At 47.0% G+C, this 21,807-nt stretch overlaps 1 protein-coding gene across 7 annotated transcripts in view; it reads right to left on the bottom strand.

The window, feature by feature from the left end:
* The window catches only part of EXOC1 (exocyst complex component 1), a 162,415-nt gene that overhangs the window by 73,703 nt on the left and 66,905 nt on the right, over positions 1 to 21,807 (bottom strand). For all 7 annotated transcript variants that reach the window (XM_075347053.1, XM_075347056.1, XM_075347057.1 and 4 more), the window contains 2 exons: positions 2,839 to 2,979; positions 2,477 to 2,582 (listed from right to left, as the gene is read on the bottom strand). In XM_075347053.1, coding sequence (XP_075203168.1) covers positions 2,477 to 2,582; positions 2,839 to 2,979 — 247 coding nt within the window. The remainder of the gene's footprint in view (positions 1 to 2,476; positions 2,583 to 2,838; positions 2,980 to 21,807) is intronic.

Raw genomic sequence — 21,807 nt, 5'->3', positions numbered from 1 at the left:
TTAAGTTGCAAGCACCAAAGACAAAGATGCATTAGAAAAACAGGCATTTAGCGGAGACCATGCACAAGAGGCAAGTTAGGCACTAGCTGGAAAGAGACGTGCAGAAGACTAGATTAAGCAGATACGGTTAACTTAGGCTGTAAACAGTTACATGGACAATTCAACGGATAACTGGTGTTAGACACACGATGGCACACTGTATATTAGAGGCACCCGGTCAGCCATGTGGGATGTGATGACGGTGACTAGATCTCAGGCATGGGAAGAACATCAGAAGACAACGATGTGGTTGGAGATATCTTTAAATGCCTGTTTAAAGAACCAATGCAAATTTATTTGGCAGCAGAGGTTGATCCTGTCGCCCCCCCCCTCTCTTTTGTAGCAGTCGTTGCCTTATATTTCTTCACTCTAGACTTATATGAGAGGCAGCAGCTTCTAATACCCCATTACTTTCATTTCAAACCGTTCTAGATAAAATGTGGTGAGGAGCTAGTTGGGTAAGAAACAGGACAACATTATGACTAAGACACGGGACTCTGCCTGCAGGTGAACATAGGGGTATCCATTATGCTTAGTGCACATTCATTTATGGACTTTCTCTTTTACCGTGTTTAGTGATTATTCTTGTGGGACCAACACAATCTGTATTAAAAGGAGAAAAATGTGTGGTGTGAAGAAAACTCGGGTCATGTAACGCACAGCCAATTTATCAACCTCTACATGTGACCCTCCGAGCTCCACAGATCAGCAAGCAAGGCATCGTATAGCAGGCATACAGAAAGCTATCATATCCTAAAATGATAGTTTGAAATTATAAGGAAGAGCTGCACACAAGCCGGATGGCATCCACCAGGGCAAAGCAAGTACAGCACAGAGAACCTTCATTGTCGTGGGGCGTCAACATGGGATGGATGGCAGAGAGTTTTGGATTTGTGAACAGACAATCCACTGCGTATCACAGTACCACGCTCTGCCGGGAAAATCTGATCTCTCCATTTATATTGCAGATTTGTTTTGCCACTGTAGACTTCTCTATGGAAAGTCCACACCGGGTCAGTCCTGTGATCAGATACCCCACCTGTCTTAAAGGGAACCAGTCACCAGATTTTGGCCTTCTAATCTATAACTAGCACCTTAAGCAGCGCCTGTGCTATATTCTATAAAGGTGCATGTTACCCCCATGTAGCCCCCAAAAATCCTTTAAAAAAATCTCCTGTCTGGTCCGATAGGCGTCCTATTCTGTTCCTCCCGTCCCTCTTTTCGTCGTCCTCTTTATCTAATTGACATGGCTGACGCCATCGGACGCTATCCACGTAGGCGGGCAAAATCTCTCGCCCGAGCAAACATGTTCCCATCTCACCCAGCTGACGATGTGGATTACATCACCTGCTTCATGCACATCGTCAGGCAGAATCTCGCGCCTGCACAGAGAACTTGCCGGTTCACGCAGGCACACCTATGTTTTCAGCTGCACGAGTCAGGAATATGGAGATTTTGCCCGCCGACATGGATGGTGTCCGAGGCGTCATCTACATCAATCAGCTCAGGACGCGGCGAAAGGAGGTACAGATTAGGACACCCATCGAGAAGGACCAGACAATTTACATACTAGGCAGGAGATTTTATAAAGGTATTTTTGGGGGCTACAGGGGGGTCAAGGCATAATGTGCACCTTCATGGAATACAGCACAGGCACTGCTTAAAGGTGCTAGTTTTAGTTTAATGCCCAAATCTGTTGATAGGTTCCCTTTAAGGCTATGTGCACACGCTGCGTTTTGTTGACACTGCGTTTTTGGCCGCTAAAAACGCACAAAAACGCACCCGCTAAAGAAAAATCGTGGCAAGAAACGCACGCCTTTTTACCGCGATTTGGTGCGGTTTTGGCTGCGTTTTGGATCTCTGCGTTTTTCTGCGTTTTTCCAATGCATTGTATGGGGGGAAAATGCAGAAAAACGCAGGAAAGAATTGACATGTCCATTTTTTTTTTAAGCTCAAAAACGCAGCTTAAAAAAAAAAGTTGTGTGCGAACAGCAAAAACGAAAACTCATAGACTTTGCTGAAGAAGCTAAGTCATGCAGTTTTGAGGCCAAAAACACACCCGAAAAACGCGCAAAAACGCCGCGAAAAACGCACTGTGTGAACATAGCCTAAATCAGATTGTCCCATTGTAATCTCTTTTATGAGAACTTGTTTTACCTGTTAATAAGGCCATAAAAGGCATACAGGTAGAAGTAAAATCTCTTGGAGTTTATGGTTACCAGGAACAAGCAGCTTCAAGTCCCCATTCCAGACCTTGAAGTAGCAGTGGGCGCCAAAACATTGTCTATAAGGAACCACCAAAACCATTCTGAGGTTTCTAGTGCTCCTATAGTTTATACTGGTAATAATTAAGAAGTCTGATTTTGGGCCTTTCTAAGAGAATGTGGTCCAACCTTATAAACTGGTCAGAGTTAGAGTAATTTGTCCAGCAGCTTACCAAATTTCTTTCCTTCTTTGGCGACACCAGTCATCTTGTTTTTAGCCACCTCGAAAAAGTCTCTGATCTCTCGGTCATATAAGCGGACAATATAATCTATGTAGTTCTAAAAAAGCAAAATACAAGTTTAGAGACAAATCTCGGGTAACGCCGCCTTGGTCTTAGCATAAACCAAAATCTAAAAACTACAATCTAATATCTCCACTATAGAGGCGAGAAAATAATCCATGATGTGACCATACTGGTGAAAAGTCCTCTTTAATGCACTTCCAGGTCCGGTCACTAAGGGTTTGGCCTTTCTACATCATTATAGGCTTCATACGCACAACATTTTGGAGACAAAGAAAGCAAACCGTACAGACCTTGGTAAGTCCCTCGTATCTGGGGTACTCGGTGGTTTTCAGCCACTCCATCAACTTGGCATATCGCAGAAGGTCACGATGAAAAGGATGGTGGTTGGGTAGTGTCATCTCTACAGACAGGGTGGAAGTCTGATCATGGCCCTTTTGTAAAAAACAAAACAAAAAAACACACCAAAAAGACTATTGTTAACTTATTATCTCAACTGTAGACCAGACATAAGGAAAATAAAAAAAATAAATAACTAGCGCACCAGAAAACTTCACTGCAACACAAACATTTCTGATTAGACGACAATTATGGAATATTCCCAAAGTCAAAGTTATATAGGAAGCGATAAAAACCCATAAAGCATTAACACTAATACACGGCACACTTAACCTCCATAAAGCTGCTCAGCAAACGTGGCCTCCGGACTCATCAATTAGTCATTGCCCCCTACAATAAGTGGACTTACATTTACATCCATAAGGTAGGATTAAATATGAAATACCCATCATAAGAACGATGCTTTCACCATTAATTATGCATCGCCGTAGAGCAGCTAGATACGGCCTATATTCCTCAGACGTACATGTTCCCATCATGCTGTGAACAAGTACTTTTACCCCTTAGGACACAACGTAATGTGGGCTTTTAAGGGGTGCTCCTGCCTATCCATAATGGCCCCAGCCATATATGGACATCTGCATATAACACCTATCCTATGGATTCTCTACTGGGATTGCCCCCCCATCAGCCCACACCAGAGGAAGGAATGGATGGTGATTTCTCTGAGGCCTTATGCAAGGAGCACCCTCAATTCCAAGTTCTCTTACTCTGCAGATGACAAGACATCTTTATTCAGCGGGTCACCTCGATTTCCATGATAATATATATGTGCAATTGTGACTTTTAAACAATAAACCTTTATTTTTGCAATACACAACATTCTTTGTTTTTATGCATTGCAAAACACACAGCAATATTTTTTTTTTCAGCACCACTCTATGCAAGTTGTTTTTGTCGTGTTTTTTGGGGGGTGGTGGTGGGGGGGGCAGGGTGACTTAGGGAATAGGTCAGTAAGATTTACACTAAGGAACTATAGAAAGCGCAGGATAAGGAGGTGAAACATCTTCAATATTACCTCTTTTATCGCCCTCCAGTGCTGCATTGAATTGAAATTCATCTTTTATTCATCGGCAGATTAGCGGTGCAGGTCGGCCCTCGCGGTTAAAGCTCCACCACAATTCTCCCCACCTTTGCTTCTTGATTGAGATGAAGGTGATGTCTTGCAGAAATGTAAGAGGGGTCTAGGACAGACGTGCCCTGCTATGCCAACCACTGCACTTCAGAACCTAATTTGCATATGTATCAGACTAATTTCGGTGTAATGCAGCACTGCAGGGCAATTATATAGGGATCACTGGAGAGGTTTCATCCCACTCTACTCAGCACTAACTCTAATTTCTTAGTGAAAATTTTACTGCTATATTCCCTTTAAAATGGAGTTATCACAAGTTACCCCACATCCTGTTGATAAAAGAATAGCTTAATGATTGCTGGAACCCTCGCCAATCCAAAAAATGAGGTCTGAGGAGCCTTGTCTGTCTGGAGCTAACATGCTGTCATGTTTAGCGCTAGAGTGTGATGCTCTTCCCCAGTCATGCACTCCAACGCGCGTTTCACTAACGCTTCCTCAGGGAGTCAAGGGAAGGAAGCGTTAGTGAAATGCAAGTTGGATTGCGCGACGGGGGAACAGCATCACACTCTGGATCTAAACATGACAGCAGGTAATTGTTAGGGATCTCCCTGCACAGCCAATGCTTTTTTGTTAATGCAGCCACAATCATTGGGTAATGCAAGGAGTATATATTTTTTTGATGGGTTGCGGTATTTTTGGCACTGAGCTGAGAAGATTAAAATATATATCATTGAATTAACTCCTTACTTCCCTATTGCCTTAATGTGTATACATATATTTAATTAGGGTTATAAGTGTGACCTGTTCCCTTGTCATATATTTTTATGGTTTTAATGGTGTCTGATGTGATTTTTTTTTTAAAATGGAATCTGTTGCGATCAATAAAGATGTAATATTTACTGTTATTGGTGTTTTTGTGTTTTCTGGGACATTTTTTTCGTTGATCTAGTCCCTTAGAGAATGAATGGAGCAGAGGTGTATATGCTTGACCTCTACTATATTAAAGCAGGGGATCTCCAAAGACCTGATTTCTTGATTGCTGGGGGTCGCTGCTGTAATGATGAAGTTGTCCCATGTCCATTTGATAGGGAATATTTTAGTAACTTGGTACAACCCTTCTGGCTGAATTGCTGATTATCACTTTATTGACCAGGCCAAATTTCTCAAATCTGACATGTCAATTTAAGTGGTAATAACTCTGGAATGCTTCTCCATAGCCCAGTGACTGTAAAAGACAGTTTTATCTGGACACATTTTACTTCATGTTTGTGGTGAATTTATGTTGATACGATTTGAGGTTATTTGTGAAAATACATAAATTTGCCAAAAATTTACATTTTTTAACTTTTCTGCACTTAAAACAAATAGTTGTACCCTACAAAGCTAGTTAATAAATATCATTACCGCATGTTTACTCTATGTCGGCATCATTCTTCAAATATCTTTTTTTTTTTGTTAGGATGTTAGAAGAGTTACATGTTTTTTTTAATTTTTTCAACAAAATTTACAAAACATTTTTTAGGGACCCCTGACTACTAAATTCAATTTCAATAGAGTATATGTCAGAAAACCACACAGCAAAGAGCCTATTTTTACAACAGGAATGTTCAAAGTATCCAAAATCGCATTCCGGAACTTTAACCATTTAGGTGCTTCCCAGGAATTAATGCAAAGTTGAATGAAACTTTTTTTTTATTTATTTTTACTAAAATGCTGCTTTAGCCCAATTTTGTTCATTTTCACAAGGATCATGTGAGACAATGGATGCCACAATTTGTTGTGAAATTTCTCGTGAGTACATTGCTACCCCATGTATGATTGTTAACTGGCCACAAGACAGGGCTCAGACATTGGAACCCATAGGTCATTCCCAGAATTTTATAACATTGGGCCATGAAGAAAAAAAAAAAAAGTTAATTTTTACCACTAAAATGTTTAACGTTGAAACCCCCCATTTTTTCACTTTTTTGTTGTTTATGGGTTAAGACGATTTTTAATTGGGATCATTTTGGGGGTACAGAACATTTTGGATCACCTTTAAAGAAAACTCAACATCTGATACATGCTGCACAATTCACTCATCCAGTTATGTTAGACTTTGTGGCGTTTCAGAAAAAAAGAGAATTTTGTTTACTTACCGTAAATTCTTTTTCTTATAGTTCCGTCTTGGGAGACCCAGACCATGGGTGTTTAGCTTCTGCCTCCGGAGGACACACAAAGTATTACACCTAAAAGTGTAGCTCCTCCCTCTGAGCTTATACACCCCCCTGGTGAGCCAGTCACAGCCAGTTTAGTGCAAAAGCTGAAGGGGAATAGCCACCCACAAGTAGAACAGAGCAAGAGCCGGAACAACCGGAGACTCTGTCCACGACAACAGCCAGTGAAAACACGCGAAACAAGGAAATTGCCAACAGGCAACAGGGACAGTGCTGGGTCTCCCAAGACGGAACTATAAGAAAAAGAATTTACGGTAAGTAAACAAAATTCTCTTTTTCTTTATCGTTCCTTTGGGAGACCCAGACCTTGGGACGTTCCAATGCAGTCCCTGGGTGGGAAATAAACAGAAAAACTAAGAAGTAGGCAGAACCTAACTTCACAAATGAGCGACAGCTGCCTGAAGGATGCGTCTGCCCAAGCTCGCATCTGCCGAAGCATGAGCATGCACTTGGTAGTGCTTCGAAAAGGTATGCAGGCTAGCCCAAGTGGCAGCCTGACAGACTTGTTGAGCCGTAGCCTGGTGCCTAAAAGCCCAAGAGGCACCGACAGCTCTGGTCGAGTGTGTTTTGATCCCCGGCGGGGGAGGCGCCTGCGTACTCTGGTAGGCGTCCGAAATGGTCGACCTAATCAAACGGGCTAAGGTCGGCTTAGAAGCAGGGAGGCCCTTGCGCCGACCTGTGCTTAGCACAAAAAGAGAGGTGCACCGCCTAAACGCAGCGGTGCGAGACACATAGATCCGGAGAGCACGCACCAGATCTAGGGTATGTAGAGCTTTTTCAAAGCGATGAACAGGGGCCGGACAGAAGGAAGGTAAGGTAATGTCCTGGTTAAGATGGAAGGGAGAGACCACCTTAGGAAGAAAGTCCGGAGTCGGACGGAGAACCACCTTGTCTTGATGAAACACTAAAAAAGGTGACTCCGAGGAGAGCGCAGCCAAATCAGAGACTCTCCTGAGAGAAGTTATGGCAACCAGAAAGGCCACTTTCTGTGAAAGACGATACAAAGAAACCTCCCTAAGAGGCTCAAAGGCGGGTTTCTGCAAGACCGTGAAAACCAAGTTAAGGTCCCAGGGGTCCAAGGGCCGCCGGTAAGGCGGAATGATGTGAGACGCGCCCTGCATGAAGGTGCGGACCTGAGCCAGCCGAGCGAGACGCCGCTGGAACAGAACTGACAGAGCCGAAACTTGTCCCTTGAGAGAGTTGAGGGACAGTCCTAGCTGCAGACCGGACTGTAGAAAAGACAGAAGGGTCGGCAAGGAGAATGGCCAAGGAAGATGGCTGGTAGAGCGACACCAGGACAGGAAAATTTTCCAAGTCCTGTGATAGATCTTAGGGGAGGAAGACTTGCGGGCCCGAGTCATAGTGGAAATGACTTCATGGGGAATACCAGAAGCCGTCAAAATCCATGACTCAAGAGCCACGCCGTCAATTTGAGGGCCGCAGAATTCGGGCGGAAAAACGGACCTTGCGAGAGTAGGTCTGGACGGTCCGGGAGATGCCACGGCATCTCTACGGACAGTTGGAGCAGGTCCGGATACCAAGCTCGCCTGGGCCAGTCCGGTGCAATGAGGATGACTCGACGACCCTCCATTCTGATCTTGCGCAGGACTCTGGGCAAGAGAGCTAGAGGGGGAAACAAGTAGGACAGACGAAACTGGGACCAGTCCTGAACCAGAGCGTCCGCGGCGAAGGCCTGAGGATCGTGGGAGCGAGCCACGTAAACAGGAACTTTGTTGTTGTGACGGGATGCCATTAGGTCCACGTCCGGAGTGCCCCATTTGCGGCAGATCGACTGAAATACTGCCGGGTGCAGGGACCACTCGCCACCGTCCACGCTTTGACGGCTGAGATAATCTGCCTCTCAGTTGTCCACGCCTGGGATGTGGACTGCGGATATGGTCCTCCGCCCATTGAAGAATGCGTTGTACCTCCATCATTGCCAGGCGGCTGCGTGTCCCGCCTTGATGGTTGATGTAGGCAACCGCTGTCGCGTTGTCTGACTGGACTCGAATGTGCCTGCCCGCCAGCAGGTGGTGAAATGCTAGGAGAGCTAGAAGCACGGCTCTGGTTTCCAGCACATTGATTGAAAGGGCTGACTCGGACGGAGTCCAAGTGCCCTGTGCTCTGTGGTGGAGACATACCGCTCCCCAGACGGATAGACTGGCATCCGTGGTGAGAATCACCCAGGACGGGGCCAGGAAGGAGCGCCCTTGGGACAGGGAGAAGGGCCGAAGCCACCACTGAAGAGAGCTCTTGGTCCGTGGCGACAGAGCCACTAACTTGTGTAAGGAGGAAGGCCGCTTGTCCCAACAGCGGAGAATGTCCAGCTGCAGGGGGCGCAGATGGAACTGGGCAAAGGGAACAGCCTCCATGGACGCCACCATTTGACCCAGCACCTGCATCAAACGCCTGAGGGTATAATGGCGGGGCCTCAGGAGAGAGCGCACCGCCAACTGGAGTGACAGCTGTTTGTTCAAGGGCAACTTCACAAGTGCCGGCAAAGTCTCGAACTGCATCCCTAGGTACGTGAGACTCTGGGTCGGAGTCAGAGTGGATTTGGGAAGATTGACAAGCCACCCGAATTGGGCTAGAGTGGCGAGAGTGAGCGAGACACTCCGCTGACAGTCTGCGCTGGATGGAGCCTTGACTAGAAGGTCGTCCAGGTAAGGGAGCACTGCCAACCCCTGGAGGTGCAGAACCGCAATCACTGCTGCCATGACCTTGGTGAATACCCGAGGGGCCGTGGCTAACCCGAAGGGGAGAGCCACGAATTGGAAATGATCTTCTCCTATTGCAAAGCGTAGCCAACGCTGGTGTGAAACTGCAATTGGCACATGTAGATAGGCATCTCTGATGTCGATGGACGCCAGGAAATCCCCTTGGGTCATTGAGGCAATGACTGATCGCAGAGACTCCATGCGAAAGTGCCGCACCCGAACATGCTTGTTGAGAAGCTTGAGATCCAGGATGGGCCGGAAGGTATCGTCCTTTTTGGGAACTAGGAAGAGGTTTGAGTAAAAACCTCTGAACCGTTCCTGAGCGGGAACTGGGACAATTACTCCGTTGGCCTGCAAGGCTGCCACGGCCTGTGAGAAGGCGGCGGCCTTGGAGCAGGGGGGAATTGAGAGAAAAAATCTGTTTGGCGGGCTGGAAGAGAATTCTATCCTGTAGCCGTGAGAGATGATATCTCTCACCCACTGATCGGAGACTTGTTGAAACCAAGCGTCGCCAAAGTGGGAGAGCCTGCCACCGACTAAGGACGTTGCTGGAGCGGGCAGAGAGTCACGAGGAGGCTGCCTTAGTGGCAGGACCTCCTGCGGTCTTCTGTGGACGCGCTCTTGAGCGCCAGTTGGATTTCTGGTCCTTAGCTGAGTTAGTGGACGAGGCGGAGGGCTTAGAGGACGACCAGTTGGAGGAACGAAAGGAGTGAAACCTCGACTGAATCCTACCCTGGGCAGGTTTCCTGGTCTTGGTTTGTGGCATGGAAGTACTCTTCCCGCCAGTAGCTTCTTTAATAATTTCATCCAGCTGTTCACCGAACAGCCGGGAACCAGCAAAAGGGAGCCCAGCAAGGTACTTCTTTGAAGAAGCATCTGCCTTCCACTCTCGAAGCCACAAGATCCTGCGGATAACGAGGGAATTAGCCGAAGCCACCGCAGTGCGGTGAGAAGCCTCTAGCATGGCAGACATGGCATAAGAAGAAAAAGCTGAAGCTTGAGAAGTTAAGGCAACCATCTCGGGCATAGATTCCCTGGTGAGGGAATGCATCTCCTCTAGAGAAGCAGAGATGGCTTTGAGGGCCCACACTGCTGCAAAAGTTGGGGAAAACGCGGCCCCCGCTGCTTCATACACGGATTTGGCCAGAAGGTCAATCTGACGGTCAGTGGCATCCCTAAGGGAAGTGCCATCAGCCACCGACACAACGGTCCGGGCTGAGAGCCTAGACACCGGAGGGTCTACCTTTGGGGAGTGAGCCCACTCCTTGACCACCTCAGGTGGAAAGGGAAAACGGTCATCAGAACCACGCTTTGGGAAGCGTTTGTCAGGACAGGCCCTGGGTTTGGTCACAGCGGTCTGAAAACTGGAGTGGTTAAAGAACACACTCTTTACTCTCTTAGGCGAGGTAAACTGGTGCTTTTCTGCCAGAGAGGGTTGCTCCTCTGATACTGGCGGATTGAGATCCAGTACAGAATTAATGGAAGCAATCAAGTCACTAAGTTCTGAGTCACCCTCGGAAAGATCAATGGGGTACATGGAGTTAGCCTCCGAACCCCCTGTAAAGGCATCCTCCTCATCCTGCGAGTCAGCTCTTGAATCAGAGCCGCGGGATGAGGAGGGAGAGGAAACCCTGCGGCGCCTCTTAGGAGGACGGGGTCTGTGCCCTGATGATGAATCCTCTGTGAGCTCCAGTGGACGGAGGTCAGAGGATAGGGATCCTAAAGGACCCTTAGCAAGAGCATTAGAGGCACCCTGTGAAGGGGGCTGATGCATATTCATCAAAGTCCTGGACAGAAGTCCCATGGACTCAGCAAATGACTGGGAGATAGACCTAGAGAAGGACTCTACCCAGGCCGGGGGTTCAGCCACAGGTGCAGAAGCAGCCTGAGAGACCACTGGGGGTGAGACTTCAGGCTGTGGCACCTCCAAGTTAGAGCAGACATCACAATGTGGATAGGTGCTCGGTTCAGGCAGCAGGAGCTTACATGCAGTGCATGCAGTATAAAGCTTTGGAGCCTTGCTCCTCGTGTGAGACATGCTGCTGGAGTGGGGAAAACAGCTTCTACAAAGAGAATGAACCCCAGGGAGTATATTCAGAGGTCCAAACCAGAGACCGGCTGTGGCTTACCAGACCACTGGAAGCGGTGTTGTGTGCCCTCCAGATCCCGAAGCCCGCACCCCCAATGCACAGCACCTCAGCAGGGATGCAGAGTGCTGGATGGCCCAGCGCAGAGTGAACCCTCCAAGAAAATGGCCGCCGGAGCGAAGAGAGGGGGAGGGACGGAGGCATCCCTGTAGGAAAGCGGGATCTGGAGGGCCATAGAGACCTGCAGGGGAGGCGGAGTCACGCACAAGCAGTGGGGAGTGTCCCTCCCCTGTGCAGGACGGCCGCCGGGAGGAGCCGTGCCTGTCCCTCTGCATGAGTGACATGCGAGGGCAGGTAACAGAAACTAGGCCTCCGGCAAAGCCGGGGCCTAAATTTGAGCAGCGAGGCCGACGCGCAGGCACCATCGGCGCGGTTCTCGGCCGAAAGCCAGAGGTCCCGCCGGAAATGCCAAAACAAATACAGCAAACACACTCTCCCCATACAATAATGGACAGGGACCCCCAACATATGAACGTCTCAGGTACTTAGCTGCTGAGACGCAGGGCCAGGTCCCTGGGGATGAGTGCTCCGGTCCAGCAGAGTCCTCAAGGGGCTGTGGACAGAGACCGGTCTCCTGCCAGGCATGGAGACCGCGCTGGCTCCCACTTCAATCCAGAGCCCAGGAGGGATGGTGAAGGAGCACGGCATGTAAAGCTCCAGCCTTGGAAATCAACCTTACAACACCACCGACACAGTGGGGTGAGAAGGGATATGCCGGGAGTCCAGACGTGGACCCGTACTTCTTCAATCTTTTTCCAAAAAAAAAAATCATATGAGAATGCATGTGTGGATGTATGCCTCCTGAACACAAAGCGATAAACTGGCTGTGACTGGCTCACCAGGGGGTGTATAAGCTCAGAGGGAGGAGCTACACTTTTAGGTGTAGTACTTTGTGTGTCCTCCGGAGGCAGAAGCTAAACACCAAGGTCTGGGTCTCCCAAAGGAACGATAAAGAAACATACTTTTAATAGCCGCTGTAGACTGGGCTGGACAGGAGAGTCCCCAGCAGCATCTCCCTGCCCACTGCTCTGATGTGACTGGTCTGCTACATCCGCACATAGGTACTTGGATCAGATTTCAGGTGTCCAGTCAGGCTAAGGCTGCTTTCACACTTCCGTCTTGTTCCTTCAGTCACAATCCGTCGCTTTAAGAAAAAACTGAATCCTGCAAAATATTTAGCAGGATTCCGTTTTTTCTCATAGACTTGTATTTATGACGGACTGCGACTGAGGGCATTGCGTTGCATCCGTTTTGCGACAGAGCAATAGTGGATTGACTGATCGTCGGGCAGAAAAAACGCAGAATGTAACGTTTTTTCTGTGCGGCGAGAAAAAACTGACAGCGACGGATGCGTCGGCGTCTGTTGTGTGTTATAATGGAAACCTATGGGCGACGGAATCTGTCTTTTAGCAGCCGAGCGTCCTCAGATGTGTAAATTCCTTTCTAGAAAAAAAATATCTCCATCTCTCTCTCACATGTGTCACAAAATGGATTGTGACTGATGCAAAAAAGCTGAAGTGTGAAAGTCGCCTAAGGCTAGTTTCACACATCAGGCATTTCACCGGATTGCTGGATCCGTCACACTCCAGTACAATGTAATACAGTACAATGGCATCGCGGCAACCTCCGGTCACATGCTGTCATGTGACCGGAGCTTGCCGCGATGCCATTGTACAGTATTAACACTGTGCTGGAGTGTGGCAGATCCGACAATCCGGTGAAATGCAGGATGTGTGAAACTAGTCTTAGTTATCATTTATCTTGTGCTCCACAGTGAGCAGATATCTTCAGGGTTTCCGTCTCAATCTGCGATTAAGATGGATCCCCGACAGAATCAATCACTGCAATAAGGCAAATGAAGACACTTTGAACTCGGTATGGCATCTGCTCCGACAGTGTTCATCTTTTTTAGAGGTGCACAAAAACGTGAGTGATTGTACTTTTCACCATGCCTAAAATGATTGGACACTGCCAGAAAATAGGCCAGATAGAGACCAAAGTATTCCCAACTTTCTAGGAGCCACCAGCTTTCAGTGATGGAGGCGTGCCGGAGCAATTACAGTCACCGCTAACAGCAGTGAGAGCAGCGGCTGTAAACACACCGCGCATTGACTGACAGCCGGCTCTACAGGGCATCACTACAAATCACCAGTACAGGGCCGGCTCTACTGGGCCACAGTACAGACGCAGAGCGCCACAGTACAGACGCAGAGCCCCACAGCACAGACGCAGAGCCCCACAGCACAGACGCAGAGCCCCACAGCACAGACGCAGAGCCCCACAGCACAGACGCAGAGCCCCACAGCACAGACGCAGAGCCCCACAGCACAGACGCAGAGCCCCACAGCACAGACGCAGAGCCCCACAGCACAGACGCAGAGCCCCACAGCACAGACGCAGAGCCCCACAGCACAGACGCAGAGCCCCACAGCACAGACGCAGAGCCCCACAGCACAGACGCAGAGCCCCACAGCACAGACGCAGAGCCCCACAGCACAGACGCAGAGCCCCACAGCACAGACGCAGAGCCCCACAGCACAGACGCAGAGCTCCACAGCACAGACGCAGAGCTCCACAGCACAGACGCAGAGCTCCACAGCACAGACGCAGAGCCCCACAGCACAGACGCAGAGCCCCACAGCACAGACGCAGAGCCCCACAGCACAGACGCAGAGCCCCACAGCACAGACGCAGAGCCCCACAGCACAGACGCAGAGCCCCACAGCACAGACGCAGAGCCCCACAGCACAGACGCAGAGCCCCACAGTACAGACGCAGAGCCCCACAGCGCAGACGCAGAGCCCCACAGCGCAGACGCAGAGCCCCACAGTACAGACGCAGAGCCCCACAGTACAGACGCAGAGCCCCACAGTACAGACGCTGAGCCCCACAGTGCAGACGCAGAGCCCCACAGCACAGACGCAGAGCCCCACAGTACAGACGCAGAGCCCCAGTACAGACGCAGAGCCCCACAGCACAGACGCAGAGCCCCACAGTACAGACACACAGCCCCAGTACAGACACACAGCCCCAGTACACAGCTGGTTGTCAGTCAGTGCCAGGATGTGGTTACAGCCACTGCTCTCAGTGCTGTTACCGGTGACTATAATTGCTTCGGGCACGCCGGCATGACTGAAAGTCGGAGGCTCCTGGGACAAAGTTAATTTTCTCCCAAAAGCTGAACTTTCAGTACTGCGGCTGGACACCTACATAAGGCTATTAACTGGCATATTAACCCTGTATCTGCAGGGTAATCACGCTATCTGACTTGAGAGGTTACCTTTAATGATTATTCTGATCACATAGAATTCTGGTCGCTCTCTGAAAAGGCTACTATACGGTCGCAGCGGGCTCACTTAAATGGGCTCTTACACGTAGGTCAGATAGGCTAACAGTAGAACCCATGGCACACTGGTCACTGATAATATCACGCTGGTAATGTATTTGTTACTTTCTTTACAGGAGCTATCGGCAGTTACTGAAAGTACACACAACCATTACAGGCAATATATTTTGCTATTTGTTCATTAAACACAAAGTGATTCCAAGAAGACAAGTCATAAGGTCACCGGTTTGTTTTCTATTATTCACCGCAAACATAAAAACGATTACTGCACAACCAACAGAGAAAAAGGTTAATTTCTTATTTACTCTCATCTAATGCTTCTTGTAAGGAAACACAGACAGGAATCTAATAACAGGGAGATTATTCCAACTAATGTCAAAAACGAGTTTAAAGGGCTACACAGCTTATAGAGCCAGTATTCATATTCAGGCCCCTCACCCCCAGATTCTGCCTTAATGTGTACTGAACTGACCAAAGACCCAAAAACATCAAATTAGCTAAAATCCGACAATTTCAGCAGAAATGGCAGACCTCTAATATGTATGGGGACCGCCTGACATGGAGCGCTCATGTGTAGCTATAGGCTGACAGTTTTTTTTTTGTGTAAATCAGATTTTTTTCGAATAAAGAACATGTTTACAAGTTATAGGATAGGCAACATATGATATAGAGTAGAATAACTCAAATATTGGGGGTAATAAGTAATACAACACTTTTCTACTTGCATAATAATTCCTTTGATTACACACTTCAGGTCAGACCATCATCACCCATGTAATAGCTTTGCTTTGGAGATGATGCCCACTGGGTGACCAACAATCCGACCCCCATACAAAAGTTTATGCAGCCTCGTTTAGAAACGGGAGGCAACGTAGATGCACAAAGTCCCTGAGATGACAATCTTTTCTAACAATGTAAACATAACATAAAATGTACAAAGAGGAAAGAAAGATGAGAAAAGAGGAAATGTAGGGGGAGAGGGAAAAGAAATGAAGGACGAATAGGATGTCTCGTCTGGGTCGTGTGCAGCCCCCGGCACTTTTGTTTTGTGGAATGGACAATCAGAGGTCTCATGCCCCCAACTGAAGCTTGACGCCATAGTACCAGGTCTGGTGTCTCTCTATACATAATCCACGGTGCCCACAGCCTGAACACTCGCTCCCCCGAGTCAGACGCCTGGCCGACCAGCTCCTCCATCCTATAGATCTGGTTCATCTCGGCCACCAGTTCAGCCCGCAAGGGCACTTTGGTCTGCCTCCAGTACCTTGGGATTAAGCCTTAACAGGCTTCTCTTGAAGTTGGCGATCAAGATATTGCTTGAGGATAGAAGAGCCAGTTCCGGCGTCGTCTCAAACCTAGTGGATGACACTTTATTCAGAAGGGCAAACACGTCTAGCCAAAATTATTGTATGAGAGGACAAGAACACCACATGTGGATGTATGAGCCTCTATCGTTTGAGCATCTCCAGCATTCTTCAGAGACAGATGGGAACATGGAATGAATTCTGGAGGGGCAGTGATACCACCTAGAAACTATTTTGTAGCCCCGTTCCTGTGACGCTACATCCAGCGACGACTTGTGGGTAAAGAGTAATATTTTTGAGCGTTCCTCACGCGTGAGTGGTCTCCCCAAATCCACCTTCCATTTCAAGAAGAAAGGGGCATCATCCTCCCGTCAAGACAACTCAATCTGGAACATTGTGTATAGCAGGGCAATGGTGTGTTCTAGAGGCTCTCCCCCCAGACACAGAGACTCAAAGGGCGTCAAGGACCTATAAAAGTTAGTTTGTGGTGAAAGGGAGTTAATAAAGCTCTTCAATTGCTCATAACCAAACCAAGCTCCTGCGGGAGTGCGGTTGTCAGGAAAGAAAGAATGAAGGGGCCTCATACCCACATTGGACACTAGATCCCTCATTAAGGACACCATGCCTCTGGACATGTGAAGAAATATGTTGCCTGTTAAATCTGTCGGGAGTAGAGAATTATTATCTAAAGGTGTCAGTGGTCCAGGTATAGTGGAAATGCCCAGGAGTGCATTCGAACTCCTGAGAAATGAGGACAAACTCTTTACGAGGAACGGCCTGGCCTGAGTGCACGGGTGCGAAGGGGCTGGCGACCACAACGCTACGAGAGGGGCGCAGTCTGTCTGAGATATCTTCACCTCTACCCAGCGCTTAGAGGTTTTGTTATGGTAGAGATCCAGAAGGCATGTTCCCAATGAAGCAAGGTGATATTTTTTGAGGTCTGGAAGGCCTGCCCCCCCCGGAAGTCTGGGCTTGTTCAGGACTCTATAGGCCAGCCGAGGGCGTCTGTGTGCCCAGACGAATCTGGTTATGGCAGTTTTTAAATCGTGAAAAAAGGGAAGCTGGCAAGGGTATGGAAATTGCCTGGAAAAAATATAACAGGCGAGGCAGAATATCCATCTTTATGGCATTTATCCTGCCTAACCAGGATATTGGCAGCTTATTCCATTTCAGGAGATCCGCCTCTATCTTCCCCAAAACTTTAAGGATATTAGCTCCGTACAAGGACGAGACATCAGCAGTCAAGTCAATGCCAAGATATGACAATGATTTCCCTTGCCACCTAAAGGGGAACGACGCTCGAAGCTGATCGGTCACCTGGTGCGTAAGGGAAATATTAAGCGCCTCCGACTTGTGCATGTTCATTTTAAACTTGCTCAGAGAGTCAAATCTGTAAAGTTCCAACATAATGTTCGGTAGGCTCGTCACTGGATTTGTTATGAACAGCATCAAGTCGTCGGCAAAGAGAGCTAGTTTATCCTCCCTGCGCGGAGCCGGGACCCCTTTAATTGATTGGTTGGACCTTATTGCCACAGCCAAGTGTTCCATTGTGAGAACATAGAGCAGGGGGGACAACGGGCACCCCTGCCGCGTTCGACAGTTTTTTTTCCACCTAAATACTTGTATTCAGTACTAAAAAATATTTTTTCAGTTGAGTTTGATGAAAACGCTCACATTCAACTTTGATGTGATCTGTCGTCAACTCAGCGGATAGAAGATGAGAAAAGGGTAGAAAGTGTTACAAGCTCCCATCAGACCATCATCGTAAGCTCACTGATATATCGTCAGTGATCTCAATCTGAAGCCTCTGATATATCGTCAGTGATCTCAATCTGAAGCCACTGATATATCGTCAGTGATCGCAATCTGAAGCCTCTGATATATCGTCAGTGATCGCAATCTGAAGCCTCTGATGTATCGTCAGTGATCTCAATCTGAAGCCTCTGATATATCGTCAGTGATCGCAATCTGAAGCCACTGCTATATCGTCAGTGATCGCAATCTGAAGCCTCTGATATATCGTCAGTGATCGCAATCTGAAGCCTCTGATATATCGTCAGTGATCGCAATCTGAAGCCTCTGATATATCGTCAGTGATCGCAATCTGAAGCCTCTGATATATCGTCAGTGATCGCAATCTGAAGCCACTGATATATCGTCAGTGATCGCAATCTGAAGCCTCTGATATATCGTCAGTGATCTCAATCTGAAGCCTCTGATATATCGTCAGTGATCTCAATCTGAAGCCACTGATATATCGTCAGTGATCGCAATCTGAAGCCTCTGATATATCGTCAGTGATCGCAATCTGAAGCCTCTGATATATCGTCAGTGATCGCAATCTGAAGCCTCTGATATATCGTCAGTGATCGCAATCTGAAGCCACTGATATATCGTCAGTGATCGCAATCTGAAGCCTCTGATATATCGTCAGTGATCTCAATCTGAAGCCTCTGATATATCGTCAGTGATCTCAATCTGAAGCCACTGATATATCGTCAGTGATCGCAATCTGAAGCCACTGATATATCGTCAGTGATCGCAATCTGAAGCCTCTGATATATCGTCAGTGATCGCAATCTGAAGCCTCTGATATATCGTCAGTGATCGCAATCTGAAGCCACTGATATATCGTCAGTGATCTCAATCTGTAGCCACTGATATATCGTCAGTGATCTCAATCTGAAGCCTCTGATATATCGTCAGTGATCTCAATCTGAAGCCACTGATATATCGTCAGTGATCGCAATCTGAAGCCTCTGATATATCGTCAGTGATCGCAATCTGAAGCCTCTGATGTATCGTCAGTGATCTCAATCTGAAGCCTCTGATATATCGTCAGTGATCGCAATCTGAAGCCACTGCTATATCGTCAGTGATCGCAATCTGAAGCCTCTGATATATCGTCAGTGATCGCAATCTGAAGCCTCTGATATATCGTCAGTGATCGCAATCTGAAGCCTCTGATATCGTCAGTGATCGCAATCTGAAGCCTCTGATATATCGTCAGTGATCGCAATCTGAAGCCACTGATATATCGTCAGTGATCGCAATCTGAAGCCTCTGATATATCGTCAGTGATCTCAATCTGAAGCCTCTGATATATCGTCAGTGATCTCAATCTGAAGCCTCTGATATATCGTCAGTGATCGCAATCTGAAGCCTCTGATATATCGTCAGTGATCGCAATCTGAAGCCTCTGATATATCGTCAGTGATCGCAATCTGAAGCCTCTGATATATCGTCAGTGATCGCAATCTGAAGCCTCTGATATATCGTCAGTGATCGCAATCTGAAGCCTCTGATATATCGTCAGTGATCGCAATCTGAAGCCTCTGATATATCGTCAGTGATCGCAATCTGAAGTCAGAAATAATGCAACATGGGGGTTACAGAAAGCAACACTTTTAATGAAACCCAATTGCAAAAACTATTCCTCACCCCAACGTCATGCATTTAAGTAAAAAAGTTCCCAACGGTTATAACTTCTTTAAAGCAAAACTGCAGCTCTGGAGTGTTACAAGTCTATAAAAGAAGCTCAGTATTAGTCTAAAGATGGTCCAAATCTAGATTGACATATCCTAAATGGAAATGTACAGCCAATATCGATTTCATTTTGATTATTTAAATCCAACTACTGATTGCAAATTCTTTTTATTCTATGTTCTGAATATGATTATGCAGGCGGCGATCCTGATTGAGCTACTGTTAACATTCAGAGACATGCTATATCAGCCTTGCGAACCTTGGACAGCAATAGTCTGGAAATGGTCAAGGACCTATGAGACAGTTTTTTTAAGCATGCTCTGTGATCTGCACAGTGGTCAATGTGAAGGGAGGTGGAGGAGGTGAGCTGTGCGGATCCTGTGCTATCCATGTATTGCTATTCCCTATCATTCTAATCCTGCCTGTGATGATAATGAGATGACTGCTAAGGAGAGACCATATAACAATACCCAATTAGCTCCCTTTGGTAAACAGCTTAAAGAGAACCTGTCAGGTCTAACATGTACCCAGAACCACGAGCAGTTCTGGGTGCATATTTCTAATCCCTGCCTAACTGTCCCTGTAAATAGTAGCATAGATAAAGAGATATTTAGAAGAAGTATTTCTAAAGATCCTTTATGATATGGTAATGTGTGCAGAGACTAGTCGCAAGGGCGTCATTTCCCCCGACAAGTCCGTCCTCTTAGCATGTTAGCATGTCCACAGGGGTATACCATGATATTGAATGCCCATTGCCCAGTGTCCTCAGCGGTGACATGCGTACCTGTGTCCATTGTCACCGCTTCAGACATCGGTCAGTGGCCATGATCAGACGCCCCTGGCACTTGCAGTCATGCGCACTAAGAAGCTGTGTGTATGCATTCCGGCTTCCGAGAGGTCTACTGCGTATGACCAGAAGTGCCAGGAATTCTGACCATGTGCCCTGACCCTAAACCGGGCATCTGAAGCGGTGACAATGGACACAGGTATGCGCGTCATTGCTGACGACGCTGGGCAATGAGCATTGAATGGCACACCCCTGTGGGCATACTACCATGCTAAGAGAGCGGAATGAGTGCAGAACTAACGACCTTATGACTAGTCCCCCGCGCTCATTAGTATACGGTAAAAGAGCTTTAGAAATACGCTTTCTAAAAATCCCTTCATCTATGCTAGTGTATACAGGGACAGTTAGGCAGGGATCAGCAATATGCACCCAGAACTGCTTGTGGTACTGGTTGCATATTACACCTGACAGGTTCTGACCAAACACCGAAAACGATATCAAGGTAATTATATTAAACCAGAAACCAAAATACTCAAAATTACCTAAAAACAATTTTTATTACATATATGCCACAAACAAGGTACACATATTAAAATAAGTGATGAGAAGAAAGGTGAGAATCAATACACTCTACTCCTCACCCTTCCTGTCATACAGGGGTCGGCGTCCTAAAGTTTACTGACGCCCCCGTTCCTCGTCGGCTTGAGCCCTATACAGGCCCTCCACTAACACTAAGAGAACACCGTGTGCCCTAATTTAGAAGTGGGTAAGGTGAAGCACCCAAGAACAGACCCATATGGACAGTATGTGACATTCAATTTCATACTACCATGCTAAGAGAGCGAAATGAGTGCAGAACTAACGACCTTATGACTAGTCCCCCCGCACTCATTAGTATACGGTAAAAGATCTTTAGAAATACGCTTTATAAAAATCCCTTCATCTATGCTAGTGTATACAGGGACAGTTAGGCAGGGATCAGCAATATGCACCCAGAACTGCTTGTGGTACTGGTTGCATATTACACCTGACAGGTTCTGTCAAGGGAGGAATTTGGGTGAAGACTGTTAATGGAGTCTTCCTTTGGGATATGCAGAGACGGTGCCGTGTTAGCTGTATACCAGTGCCGATATATCAATGTATCAGACAATGAATACATAAGACATGTTCTCCTTGAGCCAGCATCACCAACTGACCCATGTATTAGATAGATCCAATTATACAGTTTGCATCTCTAACCTTGAAGCTAAACAGGCAGTACTTTTACTCCTTAATTTCTCACAGCGCAGTTTGTTTCTGTACATTCTTTCTGTGTGAACATTACTGATCACATTTTTGCAGCTTCACATTCTGGCTTCATTATCTTTGGTTAACTCCTTCATGACTTATACAGCTTAGAATTATATTATGGGTCTATGCGATGGCTACATAGACAGATAATTATGCAACTACATCTACATTTTGATTATTTATATACACAGATATTTTTATTACGTTTGAACAAACAAGCTATAGCTCAGGCGACCTCCACAGTTCCATTTAACTCTGACTACACAAGGTATATGGAGTTTTGTATCTCCTATAAAAGACTCCTATAGAGATTTATTTTAAAACTCATCAGGGCAGTTCTTTAGGTCTTAAAACACTATAGAGTTAAATGAGAAATTAATTTTAAATTTGGACACACATAGAATAACGCTGCAGTATTATTACACCCCAAGTCACGTGACAAGGCTCTTTCCAGTGACTTCACAGATTGCTGCTTCCAATAGGTGGCGCTAGAGT

This window comes from Anomaloglossus baeobatrachus, chromosome 1 (genome assembly GCF_048569485.1).
Source record: "Anomaloglossus baeobatrachus isolate aAnoBae1 chromosome 1, aAnoBae1.hap1, whole genome shotgun sequence".
Taxonomy (NCBI): Eukaryota; Metazoa; Chordata; class Amphibia; order Anura; family Aromobatidae; genus Anomaloglossus; species Anomaloglossus baeobatrachus.
The sequence above is the reverse complement of the archived record's forward strand: the minus strand, read 5'-3'. Positions and strand labels throughout refer to the sequence as shown.